The sequence below is a fragment of the Taurulus bubalis genome, assembly GCF_910589615.1.
Source record: "Taurulus bubalis genome assembly, chromosome: 13".
Classification (NCBI taxonomy): domain Eukaryota; kingdom Metazoa; phylum Chordata; class Actinopteri; order Perciformes; family Cottidae; genus Taurulus; species Taurulus bubalis.
Window position 1 is genome coordinate 18,566,815 of NC_136601.1, and position 20,306 is coordinate 18,587,120.

At 40.4% G+C, this 20,306-nt stretch overlaps 4 protein-coding genes across 4 annotated transcripts in view; 1 reads left to right on the forward strand and 3 right to left on the reverse strand.

Moving 5' to 3' along the window:
- Window positions 1–1,438: 1,438 nt before the first annotated feature.
- On the reverse strand, window positions 1,439–3,904 carry LOC306746093 (vesicle transport protein SEC20-like; the record flags this gene model as incomplete). The annotated part of the gene is made up of 5 exons (XM_079228962.1): window positions 1,439–1,654; window positions 1,972–2,090; window positions 2,553–2,644; window positions 2,753–2,845; window positions 3,824–3,904. The coding sequence occupies 5 exons, from the start codon at window positions 3,902–3,904 to the stop codon at window positions 1,458–1,460; spliced, it is 582 nt and encodes a 193-aa protein (XP_079085088.1). The 3' UTR covers window positions 1,439–1,457.
- A 340-nt stretch (window positions 3,905–4,244) lies between these two features.
- atp6v0e1 (ATPase H+ transporting V0 subunit e1) lies at window positions 4,245–6,408 on the reverse strand. The gene is made up of 4 exons (XM_079228237.1): window positions 6,249–6,408; window positions 5,718–5,765; window positions 4,740–4,863; window positions 4,245–4,545 (listed from the first exon to the last, which is right to left on the reverse strand). The coding sequence occupies exons 1-3, from the start codon at window positions 6,350–6,352 to the stop codon at window positions 4,770–4,772; spliced, it is 246 nt and encodes an 81-aa protein (XP_079084363.1). The 5' UTR covers window positions 6,353–6,408; the 3' UTR covers window positions 4,245–4,545; window positions 4,740–4,769.
- A 2,903-nt stretch (window positions 6,409–9,311) lies between these two features.
- On the reverse strand, window positions 9,312–11,824 carry rpl26 (ribosomal protein L26). The gene is made up of 4 exons (XM_079228641.1): window positions 11,777–11,824; window positions 10,924–11,095; window positions 10,691–10,831; window positions 9,312–9,475 (listed from the first exon to the last, which is right to left on the reverse strand). The coding sequence occupies exons 2-4, from the start codon at window positions 11,089–11,091 to the stop codon at window positions 9,347–9,349; spliced, it is 438 nt and encodes a 145-aa protein (XP_079084767.1). The 5' UTR covers window positions 11,092–11,095; window positions 11,777–11,824; the 3' UTR covers window positions 9,312–9,346.
- A 1,029-nt stretch (window positions 11,825–12,853) lies between these two features.
- The window catches only part of ppp2r2ba (protein phosphatase 2, regulatory subunit B, beta a), a gene marked incomplete at both ends in the record, with an annotated part of 37,177 nt that continues 29,724 nt past the window's right edge, over window positions 12,854–20,306 (forward strand). Inside the window, one exon of the mRNA XM_079228639.1 lies at window positions 12,854–12,932. Within this exon, the coding sequence (XP_079084765.1) occupies window positions 12,854–12,932 (79 nt within the window). The remainder of the gene's footprint in view (window positions 12,933–20,306) is intronic.

Here is a 20,306-nt window from a genome sequence, read left to right on the forward strand (position 1 = left end):
GCCACCCTCTCCTCCGAGGTGTTGAAAAGGCAACGTCAGATAACGGCACCTCACACACCTAAAAATATCCCCCCTCACCCGCCACCCACACTGGAAAGGGAGAGGGAAACGGGTCGGAATAATCTGCTTTTCCGGGTCTTATCTGAAGAAAGGCAGGGATGCATGCTGCTCTATCTCTGCCAGTGTGATGAACATGGCTGCTTTCCTGAGCTTTTTCTCCTCCGCTGCAGACCAGAGCCGAGCTGACACGGCCGGAGATGGAGAGAAGTGCACATTCGTTTTTTGATTCTTTTTTTTCCTCTCTTTTCTTTTTTGTTGCATGAAACATGGAGACCATGTGAAGTGAACATGCACAAGAAAAAACACTGTTCTGCTTATCCAGCTGGTGAAACACACCGAGAGATGCTTCTATTCAAAGTTAAAAGCCAATTAAATATTCTATTTATAATAAGTAGCATTAAGTCACTGCTGTCATAAATTATACATCACACTAAACCTTAAAAAAACACAATTAAACATAGTGCTTGTACAATGTACATTATTTTCACAATTAATTAATGATATCAGGTGATGAACAGTTTGGTTAAAACATCTGTTATGTAATATTTCCCCCAAAATATACATCCTTAATATTCTGACATTTAACAGTAAAGTTGATTCCTCGTAATGAAAAGTATTGTATACTACGATAGCATTGCTTAAATGACATGCAGGCCAATACAAGCTTGTTGAACTGAAATGAATAGTGGCACTTGTTTTGTGATCATCAGATTCCACTGAAGTTCTGTTTACAGTATTTTTCTATAGACGTTCTTTTAATGAGATGAGTTTTACTGCATTCAGCAGATTATCTGCAGCCATGAAGACATCTGAAGTGAGGTGAGAGAATATATTAGTAGTCTGATAATTAATTTCAGTACTTAAGAATCAAGTGCTGTTTTATATACACACGCACTGTACGGCCTTGATATGGGTATACATATTAATGAAAGCAAAACCGTACTGGATATCTTCCACAGGAATGTAAAAAATAAATCATCCTTATGGGTCTTCCATCTCCACTCATAATTGATTTCATTAAAAGATTAAAAGCAATGCACAGCATCACTGTCACACAAACCAAAGATGGATGTCTGACACATTTTGTGTCACCAACACGTACGTTTTCTTTTCCACGAAAACAAATGATTCCCCTTTGTATGTTGAACCAAAACCTTCTCGATAAATAAAACACTGCACGGAACTATAGGTTTATCTTCACCCTTTGTGGACAATATTTCACCCTCGGCAGCGTCAAAGTTCAGCAGAGTGAGCAGTCCACATTCCAGCGGGCAGACACTGGTGTGTGTAATGTGTGTAATATGACACGCAGCAGTCGGGGTTGTTTAAATCATTTGCGCTAACCATGGAAAGTACAGCATGTTGTAATGGGGGAGCTCCTCAGAGAGGTACCTGGTCTATAGGAAGGGGAACAGCCTCTTCTTGAGGATGTAGAGAACTGTGGCGAGGAAGAGGGCGAGCGCCAGGAAGATGAGCAGTTTATCAGTGAGCTCTCTGCGGTTGTACTTGGTGATGAGTTTCCTCCCGAGCCTAATGGTCCCCGTCATGGTCTTAAACTCCTCGTTGGTCTCTTGGATTGTCCTTGAGGAGGTTGCTGCAAAAGAAGAGATACACAATGAATATAAACGGATGGATATTTTAGACGGTGTGCGTTAAAACAAAATCTGTAAATCTAAAGTCGGTGGCCATGAAGTTGTTACCCCGACCGAGAGTACGTATCCACGACACAGTAGGAGGCTCAGTAAACAACCACAGGAGCCGCTCCCCCTTCATAGGTTTTATATCTTAATCAAACAAGTTCAATTAAATAAGCACATTTTAAGTAAATAAATACCATGAAAATAAGATAATAAGGGATTTTGCCAACACATTGTTAACACACTCTTTCCATCCGGCGTTTCCTTCACCGACCTAGTGACGTCATGGTCTCCTCGCTCTGCTGAACCTGCTGCGCCATCATCCGGCTGATGCTCATGAGATTCTCTGTAATGTCACTGCTGGTCTGGGCCAAGTCCTCCTTGGTCATCTTCCTGAGAACAACATAGACGACACGACCATAAAAGTCCAGGAACTAAATTCATGTATTCTATAAAAAGGACTAGAAGGATGTAAAAACAAATATTGTTTCTGAATACATTATAGAGGATGTGGTGTGTTGTGCAAAGACATTAAGCTGAGGAAGTAGCATACATCAGCTCACCTCTGCCTCACACCACTATCTGCTCCATTAAGAAGTGCCTGCTTTTCCATATTGTCCATGGACAGTTTGCTGGCCGTGTTGGCTTTCCTCCAACCTGTCTGGTTACTGCAAAAACAGACATAAATAATACATATACATATTTTCATTAAATAGACATTATATAAGTTAAAGCAGGGAATTTGCACATGCTTCTACCCACCAGTCTGGCAGCATTATACAATCAAAAATGTGACAACAGCTCACATGCATACAAGTCACGGGGTGGCAAAACATTGTAATGTATAGAAATTACCTCAGCATCTGTTTTCGGTGTCCCTCTACCTGACTGATCAGAGCTTGCTTGTCTGACTCTTTGTCCTGCTCCATAGCGATCTGCTCAAAATCCTGTCAAAGTGGCACAAATAATTTCATCGCCATTGATTATTATACAGCCCGTAATGGGGCTCCGTCATGTTTGCAGAGACATTCAAAAAGAGCGTTTCTGTTTTTCACCTGAATCCGCAACCTGAGATTCTGGAAACTCTTTTTCAAATCTGCATTCAGTTCTGTCAGCTTGCTTTGAGGGCCCGTGCTCCCAGTAATGTCCTGGTGAGAGATCAAAACAAGGATGAGAACGACGCGGGCCTACATGCTTTATCGTCACCCTAAGGTGAAGCTAGTGGTCTCAATAGGTTGCACTCATTTGAAACGGCAAAGTCAGTGACAGTGAACTATTAAGACTCTGTAAGCAAGAGGTGCATCATTCTGTTATAGGTGGGAATAAGATGTCACAAGGGGATACCAAATGTAATCATAAAATAAAGCATCTCTCGGCCTGCAATGATCATTTGCATTATCGATTGATCGCTATGCCCCACAGTCAAAAGAGGTCTTCAGAGTCCTTGTTTTTTCCTCAAAGAACATTTAAAAAACAAAAGGTTTTAGATGTAAAACAATATAAAAACAGAGAAAGGAGGGAATTGCAGAAGTTTCAGTAAATATTTGAAATTACTTTCAACCATGATTACCTGATTATCAAAATGTGTCTTTTAATGGTCTTCAAGCGACTAATGTTAATCGATTAAGTGGCTGAATCAGTCAAGCAAATAATCAGTGGGAACTAAAGTATAACAAATATACTAAATAAAACTAAATACATATTAATATTAATTTGTGGCTAATCAAACTTGGTAAATATTAATCTTACGTAAAGCACGTTGATCCTACTAGAAATCTTTTAAATCTGACCTCTCACTGACAGGACGAGATAACGTCATCTTTAATAATTATTAAATTACGACACCGGTAACGTCCGTCCGTTTTCCTCTTCTTTTACGTCAGCTTTGATTTCCCACACAATTACCTTATCGGTGCGGACATTAGGCACATTTAAGAGATAAGTCAGAGCCCGTTTGCGCCGCTGATAGCGGCAGCTCGTCTCCACAGAGCGGCTCGAGCTCCCGGTGCACGAGCCGATAGCAAGCGATGCTACCGGACAACAGCACGGTTCCTCTGCGTGACAAGCTCAAAGACCAGCGTGTCTCCACGTGGCGCCAAGTTATCTTACCAAATAAATACTCGCACCTGGATGAGAGCTTTGATTTCCAGGTCATATTTGAGTATTTCTTGTTCACATATTCGGAGGTGGACGTCTGAGGAAGCCATGTTGCCAACGTAGTCGGCTCAAACTACGGAAAGCAGGAAGCCCGTTTTGAACGTCGACTGTGGACTTTGCCCATACAAACGAAACGTTTACACTTTATGGTACCAAAAACCAACGAGACTGAATAACACAAACAAATCATATTCTCTATATAAAACAAATAATTAAATGTATTACATATAAAGTCTGAAATAATTGATATAAGTGTGTAAAGAACTTTCAACAGCTTAATAATGGCATACAATGACATTACTGACTAGGAAAATTAAGTCATAACAGTCAACACTTAAAAGGTGAGCTCATATAATAGGCAATACAATTACAAAAGTTATGGACTAGTGGTGTTGATTATTGGTTTATTATTAACAACTACAGAATGTATTACATCCATCACTATGAGACAAAACAAGATCACAACAAACACACATCAGAAGGAACTTCCATTCATATAAACAACAGCAATAAACAGGATATACAAAACATATCAACCAAACCAGAGAAGGGTTGTTTTAATTTAAAGAAAAGCACATTCAGTGAGATCTCTCAGAAGTCCTTTGGGAAACATTTTGTACAAGGCACCAGTGTGGACGTCACTCAGTAATCACACGGGGGTCTGAGTTTAAGGCGATTCAGAAGGAATGATCTGTGCATGACATAAAAAGAAACATCTATGGGTATGCAGCCATGTCAGAAAGTACAATAAACAAAGTTTTAGAAGAACAAACAACAATCAAAACATTATCGATAGGCTATATGTAAGTGCAGGCTCTATGAGCTGTATAAAGGCACACCATTAAATGTAGGTTCAATACTTTCATCTTTCAGGAGGAAGTTTACCTGCATGGTCAGGGATCCCTGAAGAGTGGATTACTGCCAGTGATAGTTCAGGTACCAGATGGTGTCAGTGGACAGACTGGGTCCAAAAAGTGGGTTCAGCTGGGCCAGAATTGCTATCAACCAACTGATGGACAGAGAGAATATTAAGATCACGCGTGTCAATATAAAAAATGACTCTGCAACAAAACTGTGCAATTAAAAACACATCCTTTAAAGCTCAGTTGTGTGGATCATTTCTTATTCTCCCAAAAAATTATAACAAATAAATAAAATATAGGCCTACAGTTTCAACATCAAACTGAGGGTTTTGGGGGAAATAATGTCCCTTGACTCCACTATTTTGTCACCACTCTGCTCTTTTGCCCATCTGACATGTAACATGACACCGTAGGCACACTTGTACCTAATTGTGAATATAAATAACTTATCACAAGACAGAACTATATGGATGCATCACAGTGCTAACTGTAATGACGGGCTTTGTTGTATTATGAAAGTAATGTACACACATTCATTTGGAGTAAAAGAGGAGAAACAATTGTCTCCACAGTGTCAGCTATTATAATATCTGCTGTGCATTATTAATGTTGCAATGCTTGTTAGAAAACAATGATGAAAAACGCCCATTACAGTTTTCTAAAGCCCAAGGCAACATCTTCAACCGTCCAAAACTATTTAATAAGACAGAAAAAAACAAGCCGTTACATTTATAAAGTTTGCCATTTTTGCTTATAAATTACTTAAATGATTCATGTTAATTGATATCAAAATAAATGCTAATCAATTGTATGTCAATGGATTAATCAGCAATGTATATTATAGACTCTAGATTCCTACTGGCCCTTATGACTGATGACTGGTTATGTTTGATGAAATATGTGTTATTGGTGAACATATATATGACATGAAAAAGGAGAAGCGCCACAACATGATGTTATTAAAGAAATCCTGGTACATTTCCAGGACGATAGTACTTACAACAGGTAGCAGCACACTGCAGTCAACACCAGCATTGTGACGATCACTCTGTGGGAGCAGGAGAAACACGTACACGTGATCAACATTCATCTATAAATGGGTTTAAAAGGCACCACAGACTCCTCATTTATAGCTTGATCTCGTGATGTGAGTGACACACAGGAAAATAAGGGAAGTTTCCCTCTGCACATTTTCCAGAGATGGAGTATATATATTTATATTGGTATTTTGATATATGGGAATAGACGATATAGCTACGTTAGATGTGTATCAGCCAGATGTCAATAAGAATATTTAAAGAAGGGCTGTCGAGTCGGTTCCAGTTAGCTGCTCGCTTACTTTCACTTCCTAGTGACTTAAGTTTGCCCAGAAAGTTGACATGTCATACATTCTTCAAGTAACGTTGAGAAATCTAACAATAGTTTCGCTACTTTGTAAGCAGTGCGGCTGCTTTGTATCCGATGAAAGTCACGAGACCACGTCGCACACAAACTTTTCCTCGGCGGAGGCTAAAGCGAAGCTAACGCTCACCCTCGGTTTGGTCCCTTGGGGATGAACCAGGGCACCACTCCTCCGACGATGCCCCAGAACAGGGTCACCACGGACATGGCGATCACGAAGCCGAGGTCCGCCATGCTTTAAAACCGAGAACACCGCAGGAGCACAAACTTTAGACGACTTCAGTAACAGTCCAGCTGCCAGACAGGATCCACAGTGCGACGCAGCAGCGGGTCACATGACCATTACGCAGAAAGGAGGAAGTCAGAGTCTTCTGTGTGAACTAGACATGGACACGACATCTGTTAAAGATGCAACAGGGACCGTTTAAAAACATTTCCCCTGTAGGTCAGCGAAGTATGTCATGTATTCTTGCATTCAAAAGTGAAGAGAAGTTAGTAAATTAGCTTGTACAATATCAATGTCATTATTTTTTTCTTGAGGGAAGCTGTTTAAACAAATGCTTGACTTCGACAGTCAGCATCTTTGGTAAAGTTATGTCGCTGAGACGCTTCACTCAGAAATGTCTGTCACGAAGTATTTTATATCTGAGTTCCTACAAGTTGGGACGGTTCAGTCTTTGGTAAAACAGCGCCACCTATTGGTTATGTTATTCAATTACAAAATGATTAGTACCACACACGCAACAGGTCCCTGCTGTAAAAACAATGTTGCAAAAGATTAATTAAATCAGATTGAATTCTACTTTTAATATAACCCTGAGCCTGAAATGGTGTTTGAGGGGAGACGCTGCATGTATTATGGAAAATATTTTAACTAATAAATATCACCATGAACTTCCCCAGTTGATGACATTAAGACAAACATTTTTTTTTATGTATTCCAAGTTTACTGAAATTGAATGTTTAAATATAAAAAAAGAGACATTGTTCTATTAAATATGTGTTCATTTGTATACATTTCCACAACAGAAAGCGGAGCATTGGATAAAACCAGGTTTACAATTCAGGTCTCTTCATCCCCTCGCCGGTCTAAAGATATGCAAAAGGTAACTATTACTGTTGACTTATGTAGATGTTAGATATCAATCAGTCCAACGTTTTAGCTAAACAAATAATAACATTTATATTAATGTTGCTAATTGTACAATCAAATATTAAATCAAACCGGGTAAAACAAAATGACCCTCATTTAGCTACTTAGTTCTGAAATATATACAGATAAAGTCCATGCTCATGGCATGTTTAACCTTTTGTATTTCCTTATAAAATCAGAAAACCAAAAGACTTATTTTAAATATTAAAAGAAAAAAATAATATGGTTCAATAATGCTCCTTTTTTCCTAATTTGAGGAATTTCGAGCACAGTAAAGGGTTTTGTCTCATGTAAACATGAATTGACTGTGAAGAAGCTGGAATTCCAAAACTACAAACAAAAAAAGATTTAATGAAACTCTATAGATGTATGTTTGATTTAAGGTCACATTTGAGCTCTAATTGTATTCAACAGAGGTGCAGAGGTTTTTTTAACTGTCACAGAATGGAGGACCTAAGTGACTACTTTAGGTCACGGCATGTGCCTGAGGGAGACATTCAGGGAATGGAACAGGAGAATAGCTAATAAAATGCTTCATTTCTTACTTAAACATTAAAACTACTAAGTTTGCGATCTGGTGCCGCTTATGTGGGTTGTTTACTGTTACAATTTAATGCACTTGGCCAAAAAATAATAAAGTATTCCTTCATTGTAGATCGATTCCAGTGTCATACAGCTCATGACAGATGACCAGCGGAGAGAGTACCTGTCATCCTATGGTGATCGACTGGCTGTTTCCGGATACTGAAGACGGAATGATCATGAGCAACTTGTTTATTCTTTTAATCATAATCTGAAACATGAGAACAGCAGTAACATATTGGAGATGTACCTGGATCAATGAAAAATAAATATCGGTTGAATCAGGCGCTAGGGAAGAAGAATACAGATGTGTGCAACCGGCAATAACTAAAAACACTAAATCTACAACTTCATTAATATGCAAGACGTTTTATGAAATGGTGCTCATAACAATGCAAAAATATCTCTTGTACCTCATAATTATGACCTACCATGGGAATATTTGTATTATTATTATCATTTCCATCTTGTTGTTTTCTTTTACCGGCAGAAATGGGCTTCCATTGTGAAAAATGTTGTCAGACACATAACAAAGATATATAAATCAGACTATGAACAAAGCCTCGTGTAAAAACCTTCAGAATATAGATAGGAATTAAATTGAAGGGTTTTGTGTTTCTAAGTGCTACTGAAGTGGAAATTTCTGGCTTAATGCCTGAGAAAAAACGAATTTGGAGAAAACAGCCATTAAATATGTACTATACAATTACATACATTTAGAAAAAACACTTCCAAGTAATTCAGCTAAAAACAATTTAATAGATTTGGATATGCAAATGAGGTATTATCTGTAACGCTAATTTGTGGAGATAATCTCTAAGAAATAGACAGTGTAGTAAAATAAACACAGAAATGTTTAATTTCCACTAGCCTGAACAAAGACTGAAGGTACGGAAGCAAACTAGCCCAAGGCCTGTTTTAGCCTGAAATGTTTAGCATTAAGTCAAAGAAATCCGCATCAGTTTTGAGCTAATGTGGCCGATACATTTATGAACCCACAAGGAGCAATTCAACCAAGAGGCCCATCTCAGTGAAATGTAATTTCTATGCAAATGTCACACCTGGGCCTTTGTATCATCTAGCCAGCTGAGTTTTGACATCTTTACACCTCGAACAGAAGAGCACAATTTATCAGCTTTCATAATTACATTCTCTGGAGAGCAAACTCCTGCCGGCATAAATTCATGAATAAAAAACTTCCTGCACCTGTGGCTGCTGCAACATTTATTTCAGCAACGGATGAGACGCAGCTCACTAGTGTCGTGTTTGTGCGCTACGAACAGACCTTCCATAATGATCAAATCTGCTATGACAACAATCTTGGTGTAAAAAAAGTACCAAGAAACAAGGTTTGCACATAATACATATATATTACTTGATCTGCAAACATATTTGGCACCATTTAAAGACAACACCATCCCACCTCCACAACTAAAACATGACAGACAAAGTTTGATCCATTTATACATTTTATTGATAGCAAAAGATTATTTTCACTCCTGCATCTTCTCAATGGTTTCCTCCTTGTATTTGCCCTTCTCCTTTCCATCGGCGCGAGACTTGGCCTTGCGCTCCAGGATCTTCTTGCGGTCCTTGTCCAGCTTTAGCCTGGTGATGACCACCTGCAAAGGGGGAAAGAAGAAGGTTGGTGATCAAGTCAAGGAATATCTCTTTGGCAGTACTAGTAATGAAGAAAGACAAAGAAGGGTTGAGACTTATCTGGTGACTCCACAACTACTTTTAACATTAAAGTTACGCCCACAAGACATTCTCTAATGACTAGACTAGATATCAGGAGGCATTCTGCTGTCTGTAAAGCAGTACAACCACTACAAATACACAACGCTAAAGACACAACCAAGGCTTCAGAGCAGCAGGAGTTACAAAGGTCTGAAATGTTTGATAGTTGGGCTCAAGGGGTGCATGAACACTACAAATATGTGTATTTAGGTCACAGCGTTACATCCAGCTGTCAATGGAGTTACTTACTAATGTCAAGTTCTCTAAATTACTGTTAAGTAACCTTTTTCTCTGCAGATATCAAGATGCAACGACCCCAAAACGTGCAGGTTTCATTAATAACTATTATGGCTGCATCCCAATGAATTTTACAACAATTTTGTTGAAATGTTCTTCCCAGTTTATCTTTATAACTGGAGCATGTATGGCATATTGCAGAATATTACAGTAGTCAACATCGTAGAAGGAAGCATCTGGATGGAATTAATGTGTGGGAAGCAGACCTGGAGACGATCATCGGCTGCGACCAACTACCCAGCTAGACTTAAAGCGGAGGCAATAGGAGGAGAACCAAGATGGAAGCTAAGCTAACCCAACTAGGACCGAAGGCTATTCCACCACCCAATCTGATCCTGGCTAATGTCCGTTAGCAGGAAAATGCAGGCTAATTTAGCAATGGGATGGTGACGTTGTGCGTAGAAAAAGCAGGGAAATCAAGTGTGGTCCTGCTTTTTTTGTCTAATGGTGACAATAACACATCACAATTGTTCTGCCAGTCCAAACTCTATTACAGAGTGCTTGTAAGAGCAGCCATTCAACTTTTGAAACAAACATTCAAGCAAACTTCTCCATTACTTCCAGTAACAATAGAAAAATGAAATGTAGGATACAATCCTTAAATCGTGCAACAGTTTTATGTAACACGTATTTTTACTTCACTCAACGAGATGCCAAATGGGAACAGAGACACACCTCAGAAGTGTGAGTGTTAAACAGCTAAATAGGTTGTGATTCCATCAAATTTCCTGGTGGAACCTAGTGTTGAATAATATAACATTTGTCTTGTTCCAATTTGAGGATCTACACAACTGTCTCACCTTGCTCGAGTGGATGCCGACGTGGACTGTGGTTCCGTTGGCCTTCTCTCTCTGCACACGCTCGATGTAGATGACGTACTTTTTCCTGTAGACCTGGACCACTTTGCCAATCTGCTGGCCTTTGTAGTGTCCACGGACAACCTGTTTGTGAACACCACCACCAAGTCAAGCATGTGCAGCTTTACTCTTTTAGGACAATTATGACAAACTTTCAGCAGTCCAAACTACAATACCTGGACTTCGTCGTCTTTGCGGATGGGCATGGACCTCACGTTGTACTTCTGGCGGAGCTCCTTGGACAGAGGAGAGGACATGATCTTCCTCCTGATGTGTGAGGGGGCATTGAAGTGCCTCTTGCGGTTCTTGCGGCGGGAGGAGGTTACAAATGGATTGAGCTTCATGATGCTGCGAACAAACAAGACACAGGTTATTAAACTGCAGTTACAGGATAGACAACATACAGTTGTTGACAAGTCACTCCGAAACTGCTGAAAACGTGGCTCCTGCAAGTACAAGGAGCAAATGGATGCTAATCTCCAAAAAGTAGCATCAACACGTTTGATGAGCTGTAGTTTCTCTGCACACCTGGAACCTAAATAGAGCCGTAAAGCATTTTACTACACAAACACCGAAGCTACTCAGCGTGGCTCGGTCATGCCTAGTCTTCAAAGCGGTGAGCTAAACTAGCAAAGGGGATGCTACTTGGGTTAGCACAATACAATTTAAAGACTGGCGCGATCGAGTTTATGTGGTCACAGTTGCTCGGTAACAAAACAGAGTCGAGCTGCGAAATAAACAGAATAAATATGAACCGTAAAGGAGCCGAGTGCGAGTCGCCAGCACCGAGAAACGAGCGCCTTCACTAGCCGTAGCCGACATGCGGATACTAGCGGATACCAAGCAGGGGAAGCCAGAAGCGAGAGGTTTTTTACACGCCATCTATCATCAACATGGGGTCAATAGTGGCCGTAGTTTAATGGAGACAGTGTTCGCAAGGTGTTTAGACGTTTATATGGATACGCAGTGACACCAACAAGAGGATGGATGGAGATAAATTTAGTGAAATAATCTGCCAGGAATTCTTACCCTGCCGATCGTTCCTCTAAGGCCGGCGGAAAAGAGAGTCTCAAAGTACTTCCGCCGGCCTTAGTTCACACTCAAGTCTCGCGAGATGTTTTCAAAATGGGAATAAAATCTCGCAGTAAAAAAACAAACACGAGCACTTACATTTTATCATTAGTATTACAACAATGTTGTGTGTAGTGATAATAGTTGAATTTGAGGTGGGATTTAAAACAAATATATTACTTTTTGATAATAATAAAAAAAATGATGTTCGTGCATTATCACCACAAGTTAAAGTTTAAAGACATACTTTTACGAGACCTATTTTTTAAACATCTTTCACTGTTTTTATGACTGTTTTATATTTATATTTTTTTGCATCATTATAAATCTAGTTTGCTGTACAGCCAGATGACCACAAGATGGCGCCAACGCAATCAATCAATAATCTGGTCAGCTGGAAACAAGTTTTGTCTATGATTCATCAAGTTCTGTCCTATGCTCATCACACACAGTAAACTACCGTGTGTTTGCTTCTTTACTCTCAGTGGTTTTCCCATTACTTAGAATATATAATTTACTCTATGAACACAAACACACCGGCACACCACAGGAACACCAGGACATAAATCAGGGAGGCTTTTATGGATGATATATTTAATAATAAACAGTTTTGAACAACATACTCACTACACTTTTGTTTACTCCAATAAGATGACACACATCGTATTGTGGGTGTGTTTACACATACATTGACCTCCCTTCGGAGAGGACAGAGACGACCCCCTGCCCTGCGCGCACTCAAACAACTATCTTCACGGAGTGGACTGCCGACACGGAAGCGTGAGGTGCGCTGACATTGTGCGCTGTTTGCTCCCCGGGCGGCGCGCAGTTTCACCGGAGCCTTTCTGCCTGCCTTTTCTGCGCTGCTGTCTGCGGAAAGTGATGCTGTCATAGCCCCCTGCGCCGCGGACAGAGAGCCTCTCTCCCCTCCCGCACCGCCCCGGTTCCTCTCTGGCTTGCTGTCGCGGCGGCAGTGCGGATGTGGAGCCCAGCAACGCAACGCTCTTCACCCGTCGGCAAGCATCGGAAAAGAAGATGAAATGTTTTTCCCGTTATCTCCCGTACCTCTTCCGCCCTCCGAGCACCATCCTGTCCTCCACTTGCCACACCGAAGGTAGGGTGGGACGCCGAGGGGGCTGCCAAGGGCTGTGAGTTAATGCTTACTTTGACGCGTGTGACATGAATGTTTCTCCGTCCCGTGGCCAATGGCCTTTGCATGCGTGTTTGTCAGAAGTTAGATTGTCCAGCTGTGCGGCTGCTGCTAACCCACTGCAGATGTGAAGTGTGTGTGTGTGTGTGTGTGTGTGTGTGTGTGTGTGTGTGTGTGTGTGTGTGTGTGTGTGTGTGTGTGTGTGTGTGTGTGTGTGTGTGTGTCACTGCATGAAGTTGTTGGGGCCGTTTCTCAAATGTATAGATGTGAGAAAAGAAAGATGCAAATGACTGAGAGGATCTGTGTGATTGTGTGTCTGCCTCCTCGTTGAACTATTTTTGCTTTCCTGAGAGCTGTCGACACACAGGCCTATACGTCATGATGCCAGGAGAGACACTCAGTTTGTGTTTGAGTTGCATGACAAGTATCACCCTTTCACACTTTGCTTCCAACTCGTATTGGCAACATGGGTGGCAATAAGCCTTTCAGAATCAGACTTAATTCATCTGCAATTCACTCAGTTCAGAGGGTGGGATTTCCTCGAAAAATGAAAAAAAAAAAAACTTATGTCAACACCTAGTGTATTCACATTGTGCTGAACATGTACGTGCGTTGAAATGTTGAATTGTCTGAACACACCAACGTTGTGACAGCAATACATTGGTTCATAAGAGCTGGTCCATTCATCCTTCTGGTTGTGCTGTCAGGCAGGGCAGCCCGAGAGGGTCTGACTGTTTGTATAACCAGCCATTTACTAGGTCATAATGTGGAGACTGAGCCACTGCATTATTTAGCTTTGCTTGGTCGCCCTCTTTCCTGTGCAAGCGCGGCCCTCAGCCCCCTGGCACAGGAAGGAAGATAGTGTACAGTAAAGTATGTGGTGGCCACAGTCTGGGCCCTTCACAGCCTGTAGAGCTGACCTATATACTGCACATTTAGTAAACTGGAGGAAGACATGGAAGTCATTTATCACTCACTCACTTCCACTACCCTTCTGAGACATTTTATATTGATTAGCCACTTGACATATGATTAAATTGCTTTTGATTTGTAGGAATTTAAGCCTCAATGTTTAATGAAAGATTATGTATTGACACAATATTGAATACAGTGTAAAAAAGATAACATGAGATTGACACAAAAGTTGGAATTACAACCAAAGAACAACAGAAGAGAAAATACATTCTAACCGACACTATGAAAATAAATATATATAAAGATTTTATTTACAATTCACAATTCTGTGTATTATCATGAGGGCCTTTTGGGGTTGTGTTCTAAAGAAGAAAAGGCAAACTTTTAACAGATTAACACACTTTGAGATTCAGCCAACAAAGTGAAAAACACGACTGCACTCAAAACAACTGTTCTTGAAGTAAAAGAGTAACACATTAAAGAAAGTAGTCTTTGTTTCCGAGTTACTTGTGACAAATTGTCACTGTGACATGGTGCAATCATCACAACAAAAACAAAGGATCCTCCTAAAGTAGCTTCTAACTTAAAGTATTGTCTCCATGACAACTGAGTCCACTGAGAAATAAAGTGAGATGGAAAAGGGAAGTAAGCGCAGCTGGAGATAAGATTTTTTGTTGTTGTCAAAGTACTTATGCTCAAGTATTATTTTGTTCATATGTCTTCTTCCCGTGTTAACAGCTGCTTATGCTTTGGTGAAAATGTAACGATGAATGCGTCTCTTGTTTACATACACGGCCAAAGAGATTCTTGGCCATGTCAAATGCTGAGATATGATCGTCAAAGTCATATGGGTGAGGTCAACAAACACAATCTTCCTCTAGCTCTCTTCGCTCTCTCTCAGACTCTCTCTCCTTCTGCCTGAGATAAGGGAGTGGTATAATAGAGGAAGTGATAGATCAGTAAACATAGAGCTGCAATGCTCCACCACAGTGTGATGCATCGCTATGTGGAGAAACGTGAAACGGCTGAACTAAGAACGCGAGTGAGAGACGATGAATCTCACGTGCTGGAGGCCAGCAGGGTGAGATGACACGGCAGATGACCTTGGAAATATGATGTGCAAAAATAGCAGAGGCCATCTCATCTGCACGCGATCTACAGTTAAAGGAATACAGAAAAGTAGAAGACAGTCAAATTGCTTCAACGTGTGTTTGCGTTGCTCGGCAGGTCAGTGTTTGTTTATGCTCGCGTTGGCGCTTCCTGCCTCAACCTCGTTACCCTGCTTCGCCCTTCCATGAGACCCCCTGGTCCTCGAGGAGGCTCCTCCGTGCCCCGCTGTGGCCCTTGTTTTCCCTCTCAAGCGGCCCCCTCCTCTCTTCAACATTTCCCAGCATTCATGTCCGGCCCAGCTGAGCCGAGATCACCCCTGGGAAGATGAGTATGCAGTTACCATGTTTGTATAAAATACATTATATAAGCCCCGTGCCGGACCGTGTGTGTGTGTGTGTGTGTGTGTGTGTGTGTGTGTGTTCTCTTTGTTTATCTGGACCATTGTTGAGAGCAGTGTGCCAGCATCAGTCAGATTCACCTGGCTCCAGTGTGTGTGGGTTGTTGGGTCCTGCTGTGTGTGTTTATGTATTCCTTTCAGCTCTTTTCCCCCCATTTCACATCGATCTGTCAGTTCTGGTGTGATGGATTAAGTCTTAAAGGTTTCTGATGGTGGGGGTGTTGTATGTGTGTGTCTCCTTTATGCTGTCAGGAAAAAAAATAAGCGTCCCCAACTGACACCTCGCCACATCTTACACTGCCATCGATCAACGCAGCCAGTCCTGCCTCAGATTCCCCGTCTTCCTCCTTCCTGTTCCTGTAGAGTCTGAGGGCAACTCTGTGATACATTATTTGTTTGAGTGTGACAGGGAAAAGCAGAACAGAGTTGTAAATATTTAAGAATAGATGTGTTGCAAGAAAGTCTGTGATTAAGCTCTATAGTTAACAAATGTCTTGATGGTGTGCATGTCTTTGCATTTTGCAGTTTTACCCGGCTATATTATTTATAAGAAGAGCAGCGCGCTTGTCATGGCAGCGCCTGAGGGGGACTTCTGTCGGCATTTAGTCAAAGCATGACATTGAGGAGTTCTGTGTGTGAGGAACGCAGCGTATGCTGGTGTGTATGTGCACCGTTATCATACATCCTGCTGTGTTGTTGTTATCCTGACAGACACCCACTTCACAGCTCAGAACACACTCCTTGTTGTCGTCCCGTTCTCACATGCCGCCGGGGACAAACACCCTACATACACACACCCACACATACTGTAAGACACCCACACACTCGTACACGGGCCTGTTTCAGCTTGGTCAGCTTTTCTTTGCAGAGGGTAGAAAGCTGGGAGAACACCGAACAAAAGGGTAATACAAAGTATACCAGAGAGATACCAGGTCCTCATTTTTCTACTTTACCACCCTGACAAGAAAAGTAATACGTTGTATCCTTAAAGGGATTGGCTGCTCTTGAGGTTGTAGTATTGCACTCCCATAAAGTTGGTAGACTTGCAAGAGAGGGAGTATTAAATCGAAGCAGCAGAGGCAGAGATATCCTGACTTGTAATCTCTAGTGTGGGACAAGATACCAAAAAAATCCCATAATGCAACCCAAAAGCATCTTTTTTTTTTAGACCCTTTCTGTTAATAGTTGCCCAAGCTAACATCGCGATGACATCATCAAGCTATTTCCTCAGACTTTATAAAGCGTCTCCAGAGTCACAGTAGATATTATAAACTGTTTTCACAGGATGAATAGTCCTATTCATAGCAAGGAGACCTAACTCGATGTGTAGGATTGGTAGAAGTGCACATGCACAAGCTGCTGCCGTGACAAACATCTGCTCTGCTGAAGTGCCCTCGAGCAACACACTTTCATGCCTACTTGCCTCAGGACTTCTGCAGAAGAGCTTGTGGTGTAGTTGGAAGAAAAGAGGGTTCCCTTCAAAAAAAAATTGTGACAAAATAAGAAATCTGTTTCTGTTTTTGTATTTTGATACTTATTTATATATTTCGAAAACGTATTTCTTTTTGTATGAATTCAAAAAGGGTTATAATAAGACAGCATGTCAAGGAGTCACATGAAGCCCGATGGTTGATCTGTATACTTTCATATCAACTAAGCCACATTGTTGTAATACAGTAAAGTTTAAAGCTGCATGAATCAATCATTTTATGTGAACATCAGGTCAATAACTATGTGTAATATGAAAGGTTTCCTTTGACGAACATACAAAGAATTATCACATGACTCTGCCATCACCTGGAGCTCTATGGAGGAATTTAGCGTCTTTCAGTTAATTGTTTTGGTTTTCCGACCAGCAGCTAACAAAGTAAGCAACGAGCTGGTAAATAGAGCAACATTTGAATTGTACTTTTCTAATGCTTATGCTGCTGGTTGTGTAAATAGCCAAACAGCTACCTGTATGTCATATCCATTCATCCACTCATTATCAGGAACCGCAGGGTGGGGAGAGGAGCAGATCCGGCAGACATTGGGTGAAGACAAGGTACAACCTGGAAAGGTCGCCAGACTATCGCAGGGCTGCCATGCCATATCCACTTTATAAAATGATCATATGCATTGTGTTTACAGCTTGTTGTGATGCCGCCAATTGGTCAAATTATCAATGAACGCCGGTTTAAACATTCATAATGGTCATGTTTTCACTAAGTGATGCACTAATCTAATAAACTGGACCGGTATCGATGCCGATATCGACCTGACCAAAGAGAACCTTTATCAGCCAGATGTGACCCGTTCAGTCCACATTGCGTGATGTGTTCTAGTCACAGGGGTCATAAGATTGGAACAAAACAATGTCGTAAAACAAACTGATTCAAATGTCCGTGATCCTAAAAAGCATGCTTTGTGTGGTGGCACCATGGCAATTATTATAGCCTGGTGGTGAAGCTCCTTACTGGTCTGTGAAAAGGAAAAGCAGCAGTTTGGTGACTGCGTGTGTATCACATCAGACATTTGCGATCTGCAATATGCCGTGTCCACATTGGGGGCAAAAGGGAGAGAAATGCAGATAAACTGGCATGTTTAGTCACATGGTTGTTAGGTGTAAGATTAGACATGGTTATGTATAGACAATTAGAGGTGGTTATGGTAAAGCCTATAGCTTCCTTTAATCTAAGTATAGGTTTTAGTATGGTTTAGGACGTAGGGGGGGAAAAGGTCCCAGCACTATACTGCCCTTCTTTCAGCTCTATTACCATGATGCAAGTTTCATAAACAAGATTTGTCATATTGGTGAATTACATAACTATGTTCTACTCAAACATTTTCTGACTGAAATGAAATGAAGGGGAAACAAAAGGCTCCCTGTAGGGAAGGACGTCATCATAAAAGCCGATGGTTAGCAGCAAAATGGGCTAAAACGTGTCCTTTGAATCACACTAGTTGGATCTCAGGAGCCCATGGGGACGGATGTGAACCTGGCGTTATCTTACAATGCGAGACGAAAAACACCATAACAGACCAGCCACTTTCTCACACGGCACTTATCCGCAGTATCACTTTACCTCAAACACTTCCTGCCACGTCTCCACGATATGTCTCCACGAAAACAAGGAGCGCAGCATCGGTATAGTATCACTGAGACTCCCTTCACACTCACAGCGTCGCAGGAGGCAGTGTGTCATTACAGCACAGTGACGCAAGTCTCATTCGCTGCTTTATCACGGTTTCACAATATGTTGGCACCAGTGCAAATGTTTCACCTGTGGGGCTGTAACTCAACGATAAGCCTCAGCGTGCGAGCCCCTTGTGTTATACGTCATCGACTCTACTCCTGTTGGGAGATGTAGAGGCAGACAAAGAGGCTCTTTATCGAGCCGGACTACTGGGCCTTTGCTCGTGCTGGCAGGCTGCAGCACAGAGACAGAGACTACTATTGGGATTGGGTGTGTATGTATGTATGTATGTATGTATATATGTATATATATATATATATATATATATATATATATATATATATATATATATATATATATATATATATATATATATATATATATATATATATATATATATATATATATATATATATATATATATGTACATATGTATATATGTATGTATGTATATATATATATATATATATATATATATATATATATATATATATATATATATATATATATATGTATGTATGTGTATATATATATATATATGTATGTGTATATATATATATATATATATATATATATATATATATATATATATGTATGTATGTATGTATGTATGTGTATATATATATATATATATATATATATATATATATATATATATATATATATATATATATATATATCTATCAGGCTGGGCTTCCTCTCTCTCTGTCCGCCCATCTGTCTCTGTGGTTTTCATAATGGATCCTGATAGGATGAGTGAGATAGGTTTGCACTGGTGCAATAAAAGCCTTTCATTATATCCTGAACTGCATCTTGTATTAATCGCCTCTGAAAAAATAAATAATGCACCAATGGAATATACAATAACTGACAGAATATTATTTCAAGGGGATGAATGCTTAGATGTGGTGAACGTTGGTTCAACCCTATTAGTTTCAAGGCAACAATGGTTCGAGCACTCTATGCTTCTATGTTGATCTCTATTCTTATTTTGCTTTTCATATAAAACCCTAAATGATCAGAATTAGATGAACAAAGTCTAAGGTATAACAAGTGCTCAGCATACCCAGATGACACATGGATGAAAAGCTTTTCTCGTTTGTATCTCAGCCTTTTTAAGTTGTGTGAATTTCAAAGAACAGAGTATACTGTAGCGTGGATGAAACTTTAATGGGCAGCAGAGGGGGATATACAGTGGATAAGAAGAAATGGTGCTGGGAAAAAAGTGTATTTACATATTTAAAATAATGCAATAGATAGATAACAAGCTTTTTAACTCGAGGCAGATGAACTTAATCCCTATGTATTGCAACTATATCTAGATCATCATGTGTACTGATAGTACTGATAGAGCATATACAGAATGCTCCAGAAGACTTTGACTTTTTGTAATTGGAAAGACTGAGGAGTAGCTCAACTATTTTGACCTTTGTGTTTAGGAGGAAAATAAATGGAATACAAGTTGGGGTTAGGTTGATCTGTAATTAGTCCGATGCCTATACAGCTGAAAAGGTTGTGATCCATGGAAAGTAGCAGCTAAAGACAGAAGGAGGCAATGAAGAAGTTCGCAACTCTTTTTGGGTGTGAGAATAAATTAGTAACATTTCCCGGTGAGAACTGTGGTTGTACTGGACAGGTCCAAGATGTAAAACTTGAGTGTGGAATAAGATACAGGATGTTCCCAGTCAAGCACAAGAGTAGCAGATAGAAGTATAGCATGGGCTTTCAGGAGCGTGGAGA

Bases quoted from the DNA above. Each gene is read 5' to 3' on its own strand.
- atp6v0e1 (XM_079228237.1), bottom strand. From the start codon at position 6,352: ATGGCGGACCTCGGCTTCGTGATCGCCATGTCCGTGGTGACCCTGTTC. The intron at 5,766-6,248 runs GTGAGCGTTAGC...CTGCTCCCACAG, and splicing joins CCCAAGGGACCAAACCGAGG to AGTGATCGTCACAATGCTGG. The intron at 4,864-5,717 runs GTAAGTACTATC...TCTGTCCATCAG, and splicing joins GCAGTGTGCTGCTACCTGTT to TTGGTTGATAGCAATTCTGG.
- rpl26 (XM_079228641.1), bottom strand. From the start codon at position 11,091: ATGAAGCTCAATCCATTTGTAACCTCCTCCCGCCGCAAGAACCGCAAG. The intron at 10,832-10,923 runs GTATTGTAGTTT...GTTCACAAACAG, and splicing joins GCAAAGACGACGAAGTCCAG to GTTGTCCGTGGACACTACAA. The intron at 9,476-10,690 runs GTGAGACAGTTG...CCCCCTTTGCAG, and splicing joins TCGGCATCCACTCGAGCAAG to GTGGTCATCACCAGGCTAAA.